The sequence below is a fragment of the Brassica oleracea genome, chromosome C2 (assembly GCF_000695525.1).
Source record: "Brassica oleracea var. oleracea cultivar TO1000 chromosome C2, BOL, whole genome shotgun sequence".
NCBI classification, from domain to species: domain Eukaryota; kingdom Viridiplantae; phylum Streptophyta; class Magnoliopsida; order Brassicales; family Brassicaceae; genus Brassica; species Brassica oleracea.
The window spans coordinates 19,775,354-19,796,196 of NC_027749.1; the positions used below are offsets into that span (position 1 = coordinate 19,775,354).

The following is a 20,843-nucleotide window of genomic DNA, read 5'->3' on the forward strand; positions in this document are numbered from 1 at the left end:
TCTTCTAAATCAAGTCAAGAGCAAGGTTAATACCTGGAGTGAATCGCTTTCTTTTGCTGGAAGGTTGCTATTGGTGAACACTGTCATTGCTGGAATCACAAACTTGCAGCTGACGGATGAAGAAGACACCTACGTCTAGACTGTCAACGGATCAAACTGGAACAAGTACAACACAGGATCAATCTACAAGGAACTCAAGAATCATGCACCCTTAGTTCAGTGGTACAACACAACTTGGTGTGAAGGAGGCATACCTAAACACAACTTCATGGCTTGGCTTTTTGAACTATACCGCAGCCCTACAAGAGATCGATAAAGCAACTGGGGCCTCAATGTTGATCCATTCTGCCTTCTATGCAATGCGGCTCCAGAAACTCGAGATCACCTTCTTTTTGACTGCTATTACAGCTGAGAAGTCTGGTCCTCAACGTAGCTTTGCTAATCAGGTTAGCACTCCATTCAACAGTCTACGACTCCCAAAGCCTCACAAAAAAAAAACTCCTCCTAATCGCTTGGAAATGCGCAATATACCTACTCTGGACCGAACGAAACTCAAGGCTCCACAGGAGATGCTTCAGATCGCCCACCTCTCTACTATCAACTCTCAACCTCACTTTCCGAAATAGATGGTCAAGTCTTCGATCACAGAACACAGTCTCGGTTTCAGCTATGATCCAGATGTGGCTCCGATGATCTCTTTAGTTATCTTGCACCGATCGGATCCTTTCTCTTCATCGCCTGCGACTTTCTCCTCCCTTCACTGCATGCTCTGTAATTGGTTGTCTCTGTTGGAGAAAAATTGGACTGGGCTCTTATCTAAACTTATTCTCTGGTTATCAAGTTAACTAAGTAACTAAGGCCGAAAACATTACTAAGACCCAAAAGCCTGTATTTTTTCCTTTCCTGCATTTAAATAGAAAGCCTTTGGTCTAAGAAAAGTTGGCCGATTCCAGCACCAACTATCACCATCATGATTTTATATACATGAACTTCTTTTTTTTTGAAAAAAAAATTGTCTTTGTGTATATATACATGAACTTTAAAGCTATGTTAAAACCTTCGTGAACTATATTAAATTTTGAAAGCACTACATGACCTATTAAAATATGGTGAAAAACTACGTAACTCATCTTCATTAATTAACGGTAATGGAGTGTTGTAGTAACAAAAATGTGTTGTTTTAATCTAGGGGCGGGCGTTCGGATACCCATTCGGGTTCGATTTGGATCTAAGTAGGTTCAGTTCGGATTCGGATAATCCATTTAAATAATTTATAAAATTTTAAAATTCATTATATACTTTAAATTTCTCAAAATCTATAAATAAAATAATATATTACATATAAATTTGAATAACATATGTCAAAACACCTAAAATTAACATATAAATTGGTTTGGTTTGAATATTTTGATAGAGAATCAATAGAATTTTTAAGTATTTTTTGGTGTTTTCAGTATATTTTAGTTATCTTAGACATTTAGTTTTGACTATTTGTTTATATTTTCAAGTATTTTACACGCCTTAAAAGTATCTTATATATTTTGGATGTTTTTAATATACATTAAATCTAAAAATAATTAATATATTTAGGTATATAAATCTATTTTCGATATATTCGGATACCCAAAATACTTTGGTTCGAGTCGGGTTCGGTTTCGGTTCTCTAGATACCAAAATTTTGAACCCGTTCGGATATTTATTCAATTTTGGTTCCGGTTCGGTACTACTTTTTTGGAACGGGTATGGTTCAGTTTTTCGGATTCGGCTTTTTTGCCTAACCCTATTTTAATCTCTGTTTCATAGCAACATACGAAGACGTTTACTTTAAATTAATATAATAAAAATAAGTTATAAAAATTCTTTTAAAATCATTCCAAATTACAATTAATATAGCCTTGCATCATTCCAAAATACGATCTGAGTTGAACTTGAACATGATTATTTCAAAACAGACGACATAGTCTCATCATTAAAAGGTGAACTATTTATAAAAAACAAAAAAAAATAATTAACTATTGTAAAACACGAAAGACAAACATCAAAAATTATGTAGAAAACAAATTTATATTCAAAAATGTGTCCATAACATATACATATATTCTAAAATTGATGTAAAAAAATTGTCATTCTTTATATGTTTTCATAAAATTAAAAATCAAACAAAACCCGTGCAACGCACGGGTCCATACCTAGTAATATATAATTTATCAATATTACTAACACAATGCCTGAAATTTCGAATATTTTAAAGCAACTAGAAAATTTACAAAGTAAATAATTAACTAGGAACACACATAAAAGTCAAGAATATACAGTAACTGAAATTCACATATAAAAAGTCATCCAATGAGATTACGTAGATATTTCCAATTAAAAAAGCAGGTTTGAATCCTACAAAACATAACAAAAACGAAAAAGAAAGGATAACAAAAAAATTAAATGCACGTGCTTTTTAATCATAAACAGTTGAGCTGGCTCTTTGAGTATATTTATCCAAAGTCAGACTGCTTTCAGACAAATACAACTCGGACGACACTGACAACTCGACGGCAGGATCCTCATCTTCGGATTCGGTTCGGTCCAACTAATTCTTACCAGTAAAATTAAACCGGTGAGGGTTCAACTACATATGTCTAAAACCTCACCACCCACAAATGTCTCATTACACAAAACTAAGAGCTAAAATGTTTATTCAATCAAATAATGAAACATGTATTCTACAATCAAAGAAGAAGACATATATTGATCCTTAGTATATACAAACATCACTATGGCTATCAGAGAAGAGATACTGTTCTCTTCCAAAACTGATCTTGGGCTCCAAGCATCGGCTCAGAGTCGGCTTTACGGGGTGAAATCTTGGAGCCAGAAGTGTTTGTCTCTGTGGTTTGAAAACTACTGAGAGAAGAAGTGGTGATGTCATCAAACCTCCAGTCGGTTAGGTAGCCTGGCTCGAAAGTGACATGACTGACCTCAACATCTCTGGTGATGTCATCAAATCTCCAATCGGTTAGGTAGCCTGGCTTAGAAGTGACATCACTGACCTCAACATCTCCTGACAACATGGCTACCACTCGTGACATTGGTGGTCTCAAGGAATGAGATGCTTGTGTGCATAGCAGAGCAACGCCAATCACTCGTTTCACTTCTTCCACATTGAATTCACTGAGCCTATCATCTATTAGTTCGACTTCACGACCTTTCTCGTGTAGATTCCATGCCTGTTTCAGCAGAGATACAAGAAGGATCCTTAGATTTCGTTACACTCAGTTATAACAAGTGAGTGAGGACGTACCCATTCAAGAAGATATTTTTTCTCATCATCTAAGATCTCATCAGAGTTTGGCCTTCCACTAACTAACTCAAGAGCCACAACACCAAAGGCATACACATCTGTTTTCTCTGTCAGATGACCACGCATTGCATACTCTGGCGCAAGATATCCACTGCATTGATATAGCAACACCACTTAAAAGTGTTATAAATCCAAAATAATGTTGAAACCAAACGCAGAGCTAAGGTTGTCAGGTTTTTGGGGAAACTTACATGGTCCCTGCAACTCCGGTACTTATGTGAGTTTTCTTGCCATGGTACAGTTTCGCCAGCCCAAAATCAGAAACTTTTGGGACCAGTTCGGAGTCTAGCAAAATGTTGCTGGCCTTCACATCCCTGTGTACAATGCGAACCCTAGCCTCCTCGTGGAGATAGACTAGTCCTCTGGCTACTCCTAAGCATATCTCGAAACGTGTTGACCAATCCAGATGTAAACTCCTTTCCCCTGCATCAATCACAAGTAAACTATGAGTGATTTTAGCTTGGCAGAAGCATGTATGTTATGTCTGTTCATTACCAAATAGTTCCTGGTCGAGACTTCCATTAGGGAGATACTCATACACGAGCAAACGATGATCTCCTTCAAAGCAGCAGCCGTAAAGTGTCACAAGGTTGCGATGTAGAACTGTAGAAATTGTTACAATTTCTGCAACAAATTGTCCTTTCCCTTGCCGAGATCCAACAGACAACAACTTCACAGCTACCTCTCTTCCATCTTTGAGGTTTCCCTGTTGAATGTGTTATACAAAAGGTATTACACATACTGTTCTTCAACGTATATCCAGATACTTTGGTACGGGTCTTGCCTTATAAACAGGCCCAAATCCACCCTCTCCGAGCTTGTTTGAGAGATTGAAGTCTTGAGTTGCACTTTTAAGTTCTGAGTAAGTAAATGTGTAAGGCTTTATTTCCATACTAAGCAGTTCTGCAAGAAGAAAAAAAAGTTCTAAAACGAAGCAATCTGAAAGATGATATCCAAGTTTGATTTTGACAAAGGGCCATACTAAGTAGCTCTGCAAGAAGAAGAAAAAAAAAACAGTTCTTATTACCTTCATCATCAGTGTATGGCTTTCTTCTTTTTCGTATGATGAAGATAACAACGCCCGCAAGGAAGCTAAAAATTCCTACGCCAACAATGACACCGACAATGACACCGACAATGACACCAGTCCTATTATTTCTCTTTGATGGTGGCTTATTACCCACAGTTGGTGTAAAATCTGAGCAGCAATATGTAACAATTACTTAGGTATTTACTCGCATCAGAGACAGTGAAAATCACTATTGTGTGTTACCTGCCGCTGCACTGACTGCCGATATTATTGGCCCATAAGTCCCCTGATCAGGAATACAACATGTTCCTTTTCCAGCCCAGAAAAGATGAACTTCGATGTAATTTTCTGTCACATTTGCTTTATATTCTCTACGAACTGCCCTATCAGTGAAGCCACCAGCTGTTCTGCGTACATCAAAATCCTTTTCCACAAGTCTTCCCTGTAAAAGAATTTTCATTAGAACCAATGTCGCAGGAAGATTATCTACAGCTTGATAAAGTGGTGGAGACCTGGACATAAATATCAAATCTTCGTCTTCCAAGCCCTGTCCAAGAGTTAGAACTTGTCATCTGTATTTCAGCAAACTGAAGTGTTACGTTACAGCCTCCGTTCTCGAGCCCCAGGCCATAATATCTTAGGGAAGATGCAGAAAGTCTTGCTGTCTGAAAAAGCTCTGAGTCCGAAGTGTTGGTAAATTGTGATAGTAAAGTTTCTATATATCTATTATTGCTACTTCCGGCAAAAAGACCAATGCTACTAAATGCCCATCTCCTAGGAGCATTCACGAAAAACGAAGATGGTCCAAGATCCGCGTCATCTTTCTCATATAGTGCCCCACTAACAGACGTTATATCCGGGCCTCCGCAGTTGATTGAAAAGTTGTAATCTAAGACACCAATCTCATTAGAGAAATCTTATATGTGTGTGCTTTTACTTGCAATCAATGTTCATGCGTAAAGCTGTTATGGTGTAAATCAATGCTCACTGCACAAAGGTTATGATATTCATGTGCGTTTACTTGCAATCAATGTTCACGTATAAAGCTGTTATGAGGGTATATTCATGTGCTTTTGTTACACTTACAGATTCCTTTGCCTCCATTGCAAGGGAAGTTCTTCTGCAGACAGTCCAGTCCTGATAAAACCCTTTTAACGAACAGAGAAATAATTTAAGAAATAAATTATAAGTCATTTGTGATTTTGCAAAATAAAAAAGAGACACTTGTAAGAAAATCACCTGTTGTCAAGACCTTCCAGTGTAAAGCTGTTAGCAACTAGGTTGCTGCACAAATAATATACAGTTTTGTTTACTATTCACTTAATATATGATTATAAAACATATTTCCTTCACAAAAGAAGACTGAATATGATTATCTAAATAAGCCTAGTTAATAAAAATAAGGGAAATTTCTGAGATTGAAAAATATTGTGCCTATAAGTTGAGATATAGCCTTTTCACTTACAAATTCGAGTTTGGTAAGCTGACCCACGAAGGAAGACTTCCAGACAAATTATTGTACGACACATCTCTGTAAGTACAAAGAGGATATCAGGAGGATCTGTTAAACCTCTAAAAATAAAGGGATAAGATGAAACAATTAGGATTTGGTTATTCACATATTGCTCAAAGACTGGCTCTTTTGAGTGGGTAAGGAACCATTCAACGTGTTGTTTCCTAGAAACCTGATATATAGACAACAAATTTCCCCACAATTATTTGAACGGCTACGCACAAAGACCTAAAAAGAAGCAGAAAATATATCATCGTACAAGTGAGTAAGTGAAGTTAAATTGAAAAGTGAAGACGGTATTGGTCCATGTAATTTGTTGAAGCTTAAATCACTGGAAAACAGACACAAATTAAATCATTCCTTAGCAACGAATTAAATATGTCATCTCGATTTTTTTCACAGAAAATGCAATTCCATCGACATATGTACTTACACTTCGCGCAAGCTTGAGTATTCTCCAATATCAGATGGTATTTCCCCCGTGAGATTGCTGTTCCTCAATACTCTGCCACATAGATCATCAATGTTAAATACACAGAAGGGAGAGAAACAGATCAACAGTATGTTTATCTGATCATGAATTGGAGGAGTATATCTCGAATCAATGCTGCCTTACAATCTACTTAGATTTTTCATGTCTTTGATGAATTCAAGAGAAGAGCTTCCATTGGATATATCTCCTAGCCTCCTACATTGGGAATATGAATATGTGGAGAAAGAGAAAGGGCGACAAATAATGAGCTATGACAACAATGCAACACATACAGTTCTGTTAAAGAAGTTAAGTTGGAAAATGACGAAACCAGTTCCGACAATTCTCCTGCAATAAAATACGGACCACTCAAACTAATATAGAAAGTATAAAAACACGAGCATTTATATAACATTCCAGTAAATTAGATTTCTTCTTACAAGACAGTAAGTTTGGTCCAGTTTCCAATAAAGTCTGGTATCCGACCTGTAACTTCCAGATCCATCATCCAGCTGATACAACATTTTTGGGGGTAAAAAAATCACCCCAAGACCCACAAACAAAATTAATCTTTTTTGTAAATATGTGAATTTACTATAGCTTACACTCGTTGCAGCTCCACAAGATTAGCAAATGATAAAGGTATTTCCCCGCTAAGCCCAGAACTATCTATGTAGCTGCAATAGATGACTTTATATTATAACCAAGAAGTAAATACACAAAACATTGGACAGATGCACTCACATTTCATGTAGCTTTGTACAACTCCCAATTTCAGCTGGCATAGAACCAGAAAAGTTATTTGAACCAATGCTACTGCACATATAGGTATAAGGAACCATCAAAACCCCCAAGAAGAGAAGATCACCATATTTAAGCAAACAAGAAGCACCAAAGTTTACAGCATTTTTAGATTTGTAAGCAAACCAATCTCCTTGGGAACAGGGCCAGACAACGCATTGATCCCAAATGTCCTACGTGATAAAACAGTTGAACTCTGTTAACTGAACGAGCAAGAAAGAAAAATGTTGAAAGGTTTCACAGCCTTTACATCCATTCCATTCGAGTCAGGTTCCCAATTGCAGGAGACAAGGGTCCTGTCAGCAAGTTTTGACCCAAGTTCCTGTAAAAAAAGAGTAAAGATGTGATCTTGATGTCTTTTGTATGCATCACACAGTCTCAAGAATTGATTATATGAACTTGTGAGGTTTCTGATAAACCATACAGATTTGTGAGGCGTTTCAAAGTCCATAGCTCATCAGGTATAGTTCCTACAATATCTTTTGAATAAACCTTCCTGTGAAGAACAAAAAAAAAACAAAGTTTGAGAGTCATTAAATCATATCTGCTGATTCCCTGAGGAAGAATGCATCGAACAGATGGTGTGCACGAAGAGGCGAAAGAGGCTCTACAGTGCGGTGATGCGGCAGGTGGAGTTGGCGAAAGTACACGTGCATTTGATTATAGGGTTGTGGGCAGGATCATCGACGGAGACACCGCCGTCTCCGGCGGCGCCGGAGCAAAGCTCGCCGCTGATGTTCCAATCATTCGACGCATTGATCTTCCAAGTCGCGAAAATTGAGTTCAACGCACGCGCTGTTAAATCATATACTAATTCATTTGTTAATTAACAACGTTTAATATTAAAACATAAATTTTTATATTTTACTAATTTTTTTTTGCATCTTTTATATTTATCACATATATCTCTATGTTTAATTGATGCACTTTCGGTTTTTATTTTACTTTTTTTTTTTTTTGGTCAAAACTTTTTTTCTTTTAAAAAATTGGTTTTATACAGTTACAGAGTGGAAATGAAATATCATTTTTCTTGCTGTGAAAACTAATAACATTTTTCTTACAGAGTGGAAATTAAACAATATGGAATGAACAAGTATAAACATCTTGCTGTGAAAACTAATAACATTTTTCTTATTATGACAAATGTTTTGATAAAGACATATCAAAGTGCAATTTATTTATCATCATCTTCTTAGACTAAATTATATTTTGATTTTGTTACTAACTTCGAAAATGTACTATTTTAATTGTTTGGATGTTTATCAAATATTTAAACTTAACTAGTTAAAATAATTTCTTTTCTTTTTTAATTTGTTTCTATTAATTTTAGCTATAATGTTTTTCTGTTGGATTAATTTTGACGATATGATTGAAAATCCTTCAAAAAGTATAATGAAACTTCAAAAGCATGACATTGTACTAATAGTATTTGAGATTTCATCTCATTTAATATAACTGTATCTAATGAACAATTTTTATCATATCAAATACTAAATTAAGTTCTTATGACATACAATTATTTCTAGCATTTTATAAACTTATAAATTCCAGAATAAGACATTTATTTGTACGGCAACTATCACTAATATAGTGGTAGGAATTACATATCATGTTCAATTTGTTCAACAAAATTGATAAATCAAAATTATCACTTTATTGCCAAAAATGTCTTAAATCACAATCCGTTGGAGTTTCTTTATAATATTCACAATTTTTATAGTTATTAAAAATAAATATTCATCTTTATTAAAGTTTAAAATTTAAATAAACTTTTTTGAGATTCAGAATTAAACTTGTAGCAGATGATGGAAGTGATTATGTAACTTTTGTCATACTTGATGAAGATAATTCAGAACAGCTAGATCAATTTCTGAAAATAAGCTTCATATTATAAAAATATGTACATATTAATTGTATTATCAAAAATTTTATCAACATATCAATGCTGAGCTGACACATAAAAAACTAACTTGAATAAAGATTTAAAAATATTTGCAAAAGTGTACGTTTGGTTTTGAACAAAACTTATTTATTCGAGATTTATTCGAATCTTCTTATCAAAATTTTGCAGCTTCAAAGATTGAGAATTACAAAAAAATAATATACTACATATTATGTTTGATAGATCTCTTATATTGTGTAACTTAATATTTAAAATTTTGGTTTCTGTTTAGTCCACTTCAATGAATAATTTCAAATTAAAACCTCAGAAAATTCATACAACGCACGACTCTATATCTGATATATGTACGTGTTTTCTATTTAAGGAAGAGTAATGATTTAAAATATGCAGATTCAAACAAAACACGAAAGACTGATTGTTTAGTATCCCATTATGCTAGCACAATTAAGTTAGCCAACTATATAAAATCCAACGCAAAATTAAAACATAAAATCAAAGACAGACCTTCGTCCGGATGAGTAGTAGCTCCGGTTCGGTTTTGAGCTCGAACCACGTGAACCGAACCGTGAATACACAAGAACCAGACAGTGAGTAGTAGACACGAAGACCGTCGTAATCTAGGCATCGTCGACAGGAGAAATAAGATCTTAAAGAGCTGGATGTTTTACTTTGGTTCAAAAACACAACGGCTATGGTGTCTATGTAGATTTTTTGAAGAGATTAATTTGCTAATTTGATCTGATTTATAACATAAGCAAACACATTAATGCCTCGTTCGTTGAATCTTAAAACATGATTGATGTTGACTCTTAAAGCTGTAGACATTTCAAAAATGTGCAATCAGTCACCGCCATAGTTATTACAACTTCCACCATTGGCCTTTTAATTTCGATAATACACAATTAAGAGTAATTACACAGAAATTATACATTAAGACATTTTCTAATTTTACTTTTCAATATTAGACACTTCAAACTATCTAGACATTTAAAAAGATGAAAAAGCCTCTTATCTCATTTTTGTCTCTTTCGTTTCAATCTCTCATTTTTCTTTTTGGATCATCTTTTCTCCTTCTCATCTCACCATCTTACTTACGATGCTTTTGTCAAACTATAAACGATAGAGAAAAGTCAGACCCAAAAACTTCAATTTTGCTTCATTCATTTATTCAATTAAAACAACTTTAATCACACTTTGATCATTCTTACCCATTCAAATCCTATAATATATTTCTTCCTTTTCTTCACCGACGGTGGTGCAAGTCAACGAACGGCTGATACCAGGATGACGGAAGCAATATGAGATGAAACGATTTGCTTTGCTCTTTCAGACTTAAAATTGTCTTTAGCTTTTATTTGAAATGTCACAAAAAAGTTTTTTTTTAACGCTGGATAATTATGTTATCACAACTATGAAAAATATTACAGATGATTTTACAGCCGACAATTCTACCTATCGTACGAGGATTCACGCCTAACTACATCACCTGAGTCGCCATATGGGATCCATGCTTGACGGTACTCCTTGCGCCATGCTACAGATATCTTGTAAGTCTTTTCTTCTTTAGTTCACATAATTCCGCCTTTTCCGGAAATTGAAACTCAGACCTCCTGGTGCAGAAGCATTAATGAAACTTTGGTTAAACCATTTGACCAAGGGGGCTTCCACAAAAACGTTTGAAGCTCTGATTACTTTTTTTTGGAGGGGAGGGGGGGGATTGGTATATACAATTCTTTAGTATTAGTTTTTTTATCTGTGCTATTGTTTGTTCCTTTTTGCATATATGTAAGTTGTATGTTTTTTGCTTTTGTTCATGCAAATGGAGAATTTTCTTTATGCTAACATGTTTTTAGCAAAGACAATTTTAATGAAATTATATTAATTTAGTCATGAGCAAATACACCGAACTCGATAATCCGAACCTGATCCGATAAAAATGGTACGAGCCGGATTTGGATCTTGCTAAGAAACCGATTAGATCTTTAGAATTGGTATTATGGGTGTTCGGGTCAGTACGGTATATATTTGAAATCTGATCGAGTATATTTATGATTCGAGTTCATATTGTACTCAAATTACTTTTTTCATCTCATAACTCAATTAAAGCAGTCCCATAAATCATGATATTCTTTCTACATATCATTTTGTAATGTTATTCTCATATATTCACACTAATTTCTTCTATTCATTCGGTGATTTAGAAATCTGAAACCCTAAATTTAGGATCTTATATAGTTTTTCCGATTCTTCAAAATGAAAACACAAAATTATGGATTCCAACTATCTCCTCCTTCTGAGACTTCAAGGAATCATTTACATGTACTCATAATTCTTCTTTGTACTTGATATGTATATAATATCATGAATTAGTCGAGCATTTTTTAGTTCGGGTTTATCGAGTTCGATTTGTTAAACAATCATTTTGAATTTTGTTCGAACCAATACACTTTGTTCTGTGTTCCTTTCTTTGTAGTTTACAAGGTTTGGGAGTTTATTTTGAAACTTGTGTATGATCTGTTTTAGCTCAACATTCTCATTACTTGGGTTCGTGTTCGTGTTAATATGTGGTTTGTTGTTAGTTGGTTATTTTTTATACCCAAATTTGTTAGTCTTTATTGTTAGCATAATGTTTTGTACATAAGTTATCGTTAAGAATTATGTTTGTTATTGTTAAGTTGAGTTTTGTACTTCTTTATTGTTAGCATAGTGTTTTGTATATGAATTATCGTTAATAGTTATGACTAGTTTGCAAGAGTTCTTATACGACCAAGTTCATATTTTAACTTAATGATTTCAGTCATTAGCGAAGTCATAAAAGTATTCATTCAAGTTAAGTGGATATATTTAGAAAAGAAACAAGTTTTTTTGGGTTACTTAAATCTGGTTTAGGACCAAACTCAAAGGTTTTTGAGGTGCAACCAGTTTTCATATAATTTACTAACCTCAAACCGAATCCAAGTAAATTCGAAATAAAACCGAATCAAACTTTTAAAGTATCCGAATGGGATTAAAAATCATGCCTTCAAAAACTCGAACCAAACATGACAGGACACCAGATTGTCTGCCTAGATAAACTGATCAACTAGATCCATTTCTGTTTTGTTTCTAGAGTTTCTAAAAGTTAAGAAGGTAAAATCAGAGCACAGTTCATAGACACTGAATTCTTGCATTGAGTTAATTTTAAGTTCTTTATCCATATGGACAACGATTTGTAAGCTATAAAGTATACAGTTCTCACTTACAGTGGACCTCAAATATACATTCTTTCTTTCAATGGCCCATAGAACAAAATATATCTTAACTTCACCACAACACAAATATCACATTAGAGAAAAAAAAGTAGAGCTAAAATATTTATCCAATAAAAAAATGAAATATGTTTCTCCAATCAAGGAAGAAGATATTGAACCCGTATAGAAGCATCACCATGGCCAACAGAGAAGAGATATTGTCATCTTCCAACATTGATCTTGGCTCCAAGCATTGGAAGAGAGTCAGTGTTTCCGGGTGATATCTTGGAGCTAGAAGTGTCTGTCTCTTTGGTTTGAAAGCCAGAGGAAGTGGTGATATCATCATATCTCCAGTCAGTTAGGTAGCCTGGCTTGGAAGTGACATGACTGACCTCAACATCCCCCGACAACATAGCCACCACTCGTGACATTGGTGGTCTCAAGGAATGAGATGCTTGTGTGCATAACAGAGCAACGCCAATCACTCGTTTCACTTCTTCAACATTGAATTCACTTAGCCTATCATCTATTAGTTCAACTTCACGGCCTTTCTCGTGTAGATTCCATGTCTGTGTCACCAGAGATACACATAAGATCATTGGACTTTGTTAAACCATTCATGACTATAGCAAAAATGAGGACGTACCCATTCAAGAAGATACTTTTTATCGTCATCTAAGACCTCATCAGAGTTTGGCCTTCCACTAACTAGCTCAAGAGCCACAACACCAAATGCATACACATCTGTTTTCTCCGTTAAATGTCCACGCATTGCATACTCTGGCGCAAGATATCCACTGCATTGACATAGCAAAAGCTCACTACGTTTACAACCTCTCTTCCTCTGTTCTATCACCTATACTCAACTTGCTTACTCAAACTCTCGATGCCCCTCTCTCTCCAACCCCAGTTCATATATAAAGATAAGCATAAAAGATAACTAAACCATAGTTACTTTTATTATGAGCTATGGTTACTTGCACTTATCTAGTAAAGAGCCCATAACCTTTTACCATTTGAACCTTCTGCCTCTATCACAACAACACTCAAATGTGTTAAAACATCCAAAATAATGGGAGTTATGGGGAGACTTACATGGTCCCTGCAACTCCGGTACTTATGTGAGTTTTCTTGTCATGGTATAGTTTCGCCAGCCCAAAATCAGAAACTTTTGGAACCAGTTCGGAGTCTAGCAAAATGTTGCTGGCCTTCACATCCCTGTGTACAATGCGAACCCTCGCCTCCTCGTGGAGATAGACTAGTCCTCTGGCTACTCCTAAGCATATCTCGAAACGTGTTGACCAATCAAGAAGCAAACTCTTTTCCCCTACAACAATTAAATCAATGAGTGATTTTAGCTTGGCAAAGAATCATGAATCCGTATGTCATCTCTCTGTTCATTACCAAATAGTGCTTGATCGAGACTTCCATTAGGGAGATACTCATATACGAGCAAACGATGATCTCCTTCAAAGCAGCACCCGTAAAGTGTTACTAAGTTGCGATGTAGAACTGTAGAAATTGTTACAATTTCTGCAACAAATTGTCCTTTCCCTTGCCTGGATCCAACCGACAACAGCTTCACAGCTACCTCTCTTCCATCTTTGAGGTTTCCCTGTTGAATGTATAAAAAGGTATTACACAAACTCTTCTTTCAACGTATATGCAGATACTTTGGTATGGGACTTACCTTATAAACAGGTCCAAATCCACCCTCTCCAAGCTTGTTCGAGAGATTGAAATCTTGAGTTGCACTTTTAAGTTCCGAATAAGTAAATGTGTAAGGCTTTATTTCCATACTAAGTAGCTCTGCAAGAACAAAAAAAGAACAGTTCTCAAAATGAAGCAATCTGAAAGATGAATATTCAAGTTTGATGGTGACAGAGAGCCAAAACATCTATACCTTCATCATCAGTGTAAGGCTTTCTTCTTTTTCGTATGATGAAGACAACAACACCCACAAGGATGCTCAAAAGTCCTAAGCCAACAATAACACCGACAATAATACCAGTCTTGTTCTTTCCCTTTGATGGTGGCTTATTATCCACAGTTGGTCTAAAATCTGAGCAGCAATATGTAACCCCTTGTTAGGTATTTACTCACATTAGAGAGTGAAAATCACTATTGTGTGTTACCTGGCGTTGCACTGACTGCCGATATTATAGGCCCATAAGCCCCCTGAATAGGAATACAACATGTTCCTTTTCCAGCCCAGAAAAGATGAACTTCGAGGTAATTTTCTGTCACATTTGCTTTATATTCTCTATGAACTGCCCTATTAGTAGAGCCACCAGCTGTTCTGCGTACATCAAAATCCTTTTCCACAAGTGTTCCCTGAAAAAGATACATTTTACAGTTCATAAGAACCAGTGTCGGAGGAAGATTATCTACAGCTTGATAAAGTGGTGCAGACCTGGACATAAATGTCAAACCGTCGTCTTCCAACCCCTTTCCAAGAGTTAGAACCTTCCATTTGTATTTCAGCAAACTGAAGTGTTACGGTATAGCCTCCATTCTCGAGCCCCAGGCCATAATACCTTAGGGAAGATGCAGAAAGTCTTGCTGTCTGAAAAAGCTCTGAGTCTGAAGTGTTGGTAAATTGTGATAGTGAAGAAGCTATATATGCATTACTGCTACTTCCGGCAAAAAGACCAATGCTACTAGCTGCCCATCTCCTAGCAGCATTCACAAAAAACGAAGATGGTCCAAGATCCGCGTCGTCTTTCTCAAATAGTGCCCTGCTAACAGACCTTTTATCCGGTCCTCCGCAGTTGATTGAAAAGTTGTAATCTAAGACACCAAAGAGCAATCTTATATGAGTGTTTTTATTTGCAATCAATGCTCATGTGTTTTTGTTACACTTACAGATTCCTTTGCCTCGATTGCAAGGGAAGTTCTTTTGCAGACAATTCAGTCCTGATAAAACCCTTTTAACAAATAGAAAAACGACTTGAGAAAGAAATGGCAAGTCTTTTATCCTATTGCAAATAAAAAAAGAGAAACATATCAAATCACCTGTTGTCAAGACCTTCCAGTGTGAAGTTGTTAGCAACTAGGTTACTGCACAAATAATATACAGTTTTGTTTTAATATATTCCCTTGAAATATGAATATAAATAAGGAATTTTCTGAGAATTGAAAAATATAGTGACTATAAGTTGATAGATAGTCTTTTCACTTACAATTTCGAGTTTGGTAAGCTGACCCACGAAGGAAGAATTCCAGACAAATTATTGTACGACACATCACTATAAGTACAAAGAACAATAATTAGTGTCTATAGAACCAGTATGAAACTTAAGCCGGTATCAGGAGGATCTGTTAAACCCTCTAAAATATTAAGGAATAAGATGAAACAATTTGGTTTTGGTTACTCACATATTGCTTAACGACTGACTCTTTTGAGTGGGCAAGGAACCATTCAACGTGTTGTTTCCTAAAAACCTGATATATAGACAACAAATTTCCCCACAATTATTTGAATGGACCAAAAGAAGACCCAAAAGACACAAAAAATATATCATCTTACAAGTGAGTAAGTCGAGTTAAGTTGAAAAGTGAAGACGGTATTGGTCCATGTAGTTTGTTGAAGCTTAAATCACTGAAAAACAGACATGAATTAAACCATTCCTGTTCAACAGCAAAGACAGGTCCATCGAACATATGTACTTACACTTGTTGCAGGCTTGAGTACTCTCCAATATCAGATGGTATTACCCCCGTGAGATTATTGTTCCTCAATACTCTGCGACATAGATCATCAATGTTAAAATCACGGAGGGGAGAGAAACGGAACGTTAATCAAGGCCGCCTTACAATGTACTCAGAGATTTCATGTCTTTGATGAACTCAAGAGTAGAGCTTCCATTGGATATATCTCCTAGCCTCCTACATTGAGAATATGAATACGTGAAGAAAGCAAAAGAAAGAGAAAGGGCAACAATAATGAACTATGACAACAATGCAACACATACAATTCTGTCAAAGAAGTTAAGTTGGAAAATGACGACGGTATTGGACCACTCAAACCAGTTCCGACAATTCTCCTGCAATAAAACAAGTACCAACGAAACCAATATAGAAACTATAAAAACACGTCCATTATAACATTCCAGTAAACAAGAAATCTTCTTACAAGGTAGTAAGTTTGGTCCAGTTTCCTATAAAGTCTGGTATCCGACCTGTAAATTCCAGATCCATCATCCAACTGATACAACATATTGGGGGAAAAAATCACCTCAAGACCCAAAGAAACAAAAAAAATATTGTAAAGTAGTAATAAATAGATAACCAAAAAAAAAACCGTCAAAGTCTAACAATAAAGCTTATATTTGAATTTAATATTAGCTTACGCTTGTTGCATCTCCACAAGGTTAGCAAATGATAAAGGTATTGTCCCGCTAAGCCCAGAACTATCTATGTAGCTGCAATAGATGACTTTATATTATAACCAAGAAGTAAATACACAAAACATTGGACAGATGCACTCACATTTCATGTAGCTTTGTACAACTCCCAATTTCAGCTGGCATAGAACCAGAAAAGTTATTTGAACCAATGCTACTGCACATATATAGGTATAAGGAACCATCAAGAAAAGAACATCACCATATTTAAGCAAACAAGAAGCACGCAAAAGCTTACAGCAGTTTTAGATTTGTAAGCAAACCAATCTCCTTGGGAACAGGGCCAGACAACGCATTGATCCCAAATGTCCTACGTGATAAAAAAAGTTGAGCATTGTTAATTGAACGTGAAAGAAATTCAACAGGACGCAGGGTTTCACAGCCTTACATCCATTCCATTCGAGTCAGATTCCCAATTGCAGGAGACAAGGGTCCCGTCAGAAAGTTTTGACCCAAGTTCCTGTAAGAAGAGTAAAGATGTGATCTTTAGGTCTTTTGGATGCTTCACAGAGTCTCAAGATGTGTATGATATAAAACTTGTAAATGCATGTGCTTAAAACCATACAGATTCGTGAGGTATTCAAGAGTCCAGAGCTCATCAGGTAGAGTTCCTACAACATCTATCGCATAAACCTTCCTGTGGAAAGAAAAAATCATAATTAGTGATTCACTCTGGGAGAATTCATCGAACAGATGGTGTGCACGAAGAGGGGAAAGAGGCTCTACACTGCGGTGATGCGGCAGGTGGAGTTGGCGAAAGTACACGTGCATTTGATCATTGGGTTGTAAGCACCATCGTCGATGGAGACACCGCCGTCTATGGCGGCGCCGGAGCAAAGCTCGCCGCTGATGTTCCATTCATTCGACGCTCGGATCTTCCAAGTAGCGAAAATGGAGTTCAACGCACGCGCTGTCAATTTATATTTACTTAACTTAATGTTCATTAAATCTGTCTTTTTAATGAACATTTTTACTCTTTTATATACATAAATCAATTTATAATACTGTTAACAAAAAAAAATAACTAAAATATAGTTCCATTGATATTTTCCACTTTTTTATTTATTTCGCGAGTTTTTTTTTTCGGTGCGTTCCAAACCATATAATAACCAATAAAAAAACATACAGAATGATTTTTAACAAAAAAAAAAAAAACATATTGAGTGATTTTAAGTTCATAAATGTATTATATAATTATGCTAAATAAGCTCATGATTGCATTAAAGCCAGATACTAGTTGAAACTAATCGGTAAAGAAGCACGTATGATATTATCAATGAGGATCCAAAGACTTAGGTGCAGCCTATATAATCCAATCGAGTCAAAAAGACAGACCTTCGTCCGGATGAGTAGTGGCTCGGGTTCGGTTCTGAGCTCGAACCATGTGAACCAAACCGTGAATACACAAGAACAAGGCAGCAAGTAGTAGACACGGAGACCGTCGTAATCTAGGCATGGTCGACCGGAGAAGAAGATGCTAAAGAGCTTGAGGTATTTATTACTTATCGCTCGAAAACAATGACTATGGTGTTTATGTAGACTTTGAAAATATCAATTTGCTAATTTAATATGATTAATAATCTAAAGATACACACTAATCCCTCCTCATTCGTCAAGCGCGTGGGCGTGTGTGTAGCTCACATGCGTGGAACAAAGACTTAGCGGCTGCCTCTGCACTACCGTGGACCTTGGTGACAATAACAAACACGAACAGTGGTATTATTTAATTATTTTCAACTAACGAATATAAACATTTATATAATGAGAGTATGTTTTGTTTACCATTTTTTGTGCTAGGTCGAAGGTGGGGGCAGCCGTCAAACCCGCCACCTAATTAAAATAAAGCATTGACTGGTAGTTTATCTCTCAAGGATGTCGACATTTTCAAGTGCAACCGGTCATCGCCATTGTTGTCATAACTTCCTTCCGTCATTAGCCTATTAATTTCTGTAATACATAAGAAACACATAAAGACACTATATATACATAAAGAATCACTCTTCATATAAATCTACTATTGATTGAATAGATAACAGGATGAATGTTACTCTTTACAGTATTCTCTTGAAAAAAAAATGATTCTTAACACCAAGGCACTATAATCTAATAGTATATTATAACGGATGCAAGAAAATAGTTAAAAACAGATAATAAACAAAAAATAAATGATCAAAATAAAAGAAGGTTTTTATTAATTGAAACCTGAATACTTTTACAGATTATCAATTAAAAACATGGTTTGAAAGCATTAGTTTTGACGAACTCAAAGCAAAACCCTTGTCTAACTGTTGCTATTAAATAATATCAAGTTGAAAACATCATTTCAACAATAAATATAAATACACACATCATTTGTACAGAGTTTGTTATATATATATATATATTAAAAAAAACTCTCTATCCGGCTCTAAGAGAGAGGATTAACCTTTCGCAATACCTCCACACATACAAAGAACAAAACTTCTCGATCTGTAATATAATCTAATTCACATTCAGGCAAATTACCATACAACAAAATCATTAATCATGTACAAAGCAAAATACGAAAATACCCTCTTTAGACATGGTAGATCATACCAACTTCTAACGTCGACGCGTAAGGCGAGGTCAATGCGGTTCTTGGACCTCTAGTGTTCCTCCTAAGAAACTCGTACCCAACGTTAATAGCGAGTCTCTTCACCAACCCTGATCCATGCTTCGCTCTCATATACGCGTTCCCCATTATATAAGCCACACCTCCCTCACGCGCCTCCGTTAGCTCCATCAACTCCTCTCTCGTCTCCTTCTCTATCTTCGGTGTCTCCGGCACCACAAACCTCACTTTCTTCTTGACCTTACTCTTCTTCTTCTTCAGCTTCGGTGATAGGATCTCTGATGGCCCCGGCTTATCCATCTCATCAACATCGCTTCCGTCAAGATCCTCGATTCCTTGCATGTACGTTGAACAAGTGCCGACCACCGACATTCTTTCACCCTCTCCATTGGTCTCCACGACAGCGGTTTCAGCTTCTGAACGTACAAACTCAGCGATGCTACACACAAGATCGCCTTCAAACTCGATGTCGTCTTTGTGAACATCGCGGTACCCATACCGCACGATGCAACGGTACATTCTAAACTGTTTCGGCCCCACGCGGCCCACAAGAAACCGTTCCTCGGGCCGCACGTGCGGCACGGGGACGGATTTGACGCAGAGGAAGACGAGAACCTGGTGGAAAGCAGGGAGGTTGGTCACGAAATGAGAGAAGATCGCCGGCACGCCGGAGACGAGCTCGGTGTGTATGAGTCCGATGCCGCGGACACGTTTGATCCCGAGGGTTTGACCGAGGCTGAGGAGCCAGTTGACGGAGACTTTGTTTTGTACGTCGAACTCGTACCGTTTGAGCGTCCCGTAGTGCCACGTGCACATCGCGGCGAGGAAGCATAAGGAGAGGGCGATTGGGACCCACGCGCCTTCGAGGAATTTGATGAGGGAAGCTGAGAAGTAGAGAGACTCGATCGTGCCGAAAAAGACAACGAAAGCGATCGCGAAGAAGATGTTCTTGTGCCAGCAGAGTACGATCACTAGTGACATCAGACAAGTTGTCACTAGCATAACGGTTATTACCGCCAAACCTATAATGAAACATTATAAACGGTTACTTAGCAACTGCCTGAGATTTTTATCCAAAAAACCAAACCGGTGTTCACCAATACCTAAACTGCACCCGAACCAAGGATACCTAGATATACAAAATCCAGTTTATATAATTAAAAATACTACTTATATTTAATTTTGAAATAGAGAAAAAGACAAAAATAACACTAAATCAAGTTTTTGTTCTCAAACTAGCACTCAAGGTCAAAAGTCACAAAAATAGCACTTAATGTTTTATCAAAAGTCACAAACTTAACGCTTAGAGTTAAAGGGTGGGGTTTAGGATTTAGGGTTTAGGGTTTAGGGTTTAGAGTTTAGGGTTTAGAGTTTAAGGTTTAGAGTTTAGGGTCTAGGGTTTAAGGTTTAGAGTTTAGGGTTTAGGGTTTAGAGTTTAGGGTTTAGGGTTTAGAGTTGAGAAATGAGGTTTTGGGGATAAGATTTCAAATTTTGAAAAATAAAAAAATTAAAATTTTCAAAAGATAAAATGCTATTTTGG

The 20,843-nt window shown here is 36.3% G+C and overlaps 2 protein-coding genes and 1 pseudogene across 2 annotated transcripts in view; all 3 read right to left on the reverse strand.

Annotated features, from left to right (window-relative positions):
• Window positions 1-2,673: 2,673 nt before the first annotated feature.
• Window positions 2,674-9,699, reverse strand: LOC106323649 (annotated as a pseudogene).
• A 2,548-nt stretch (window positions 9,700-12,247) lies between these two features.
• LOC106327321 (probable LRR receptor-like serine/threonine-protein kinase At1g56140) lies at window positions 12,248-18,216 on the reverse strand. Its single transcript, XM_013765448.1, has 24 exons — window positions 18,046-18,216; window positions 17,437-17,620; window positions 17,276-17,347; window positions 17,099-17,170; window positions 16,949-17,020; window positions 16,796-16,867; window positions 16,657-16,728; window positions 16,440-16,511; window positions 16,279-16,350; window positions 16,121-16,192; window positions 15,978-16,049; window positions 15,834-15,905; window positions 15,683-15,748; window positions 15,487-15,552; window positions 15,320-15,364; window positions 15,170-15,231; window positions 14,718-15,094; window positions 14,440-14,638; window positions 14,208-14,366; window positions 13,995-14,113; window positions 13,709-13,919; window positions 13,400-13,631; window positions 12,951-13,101; window positions 12,248-12,873 (listed from the first exon to the last, which is right to left on the reverse strand). The coding sequence occupies exons 1-24, from the start codon at window positions 18,164-18,166 to the stop codon at window positions 12,526-12,528; spliced, it is 3,060 nt and encodes a 1,019-aa protein (XP_013620902.1). The 5' UTR covers window positions 18,167-18,216; the 3' UTR covers window positions 12,248-12,525.
• A 947-nt stretch (window positions 18,217-19,163) lies between these two features.
• LOC106327886 (potassium transporter 6-like) overlaps window positions 19,164-20,843 on the reverse strand; it is a 6,204-nt gene continuing 4,524 nt past the window's right edge. The window contains exon 6 of the mRNA XM_013766188.1: window positions 19,164-20,325. Coding sequence (XP_013621642.1) covers window positions 19,268-20,325 — 1,058 coding nt within the window. The 3' untranslated portion in view covers window positions 19,164-19,267. The remainder of the gene's footprint in view (window positions 20,326-20,843) is intronic.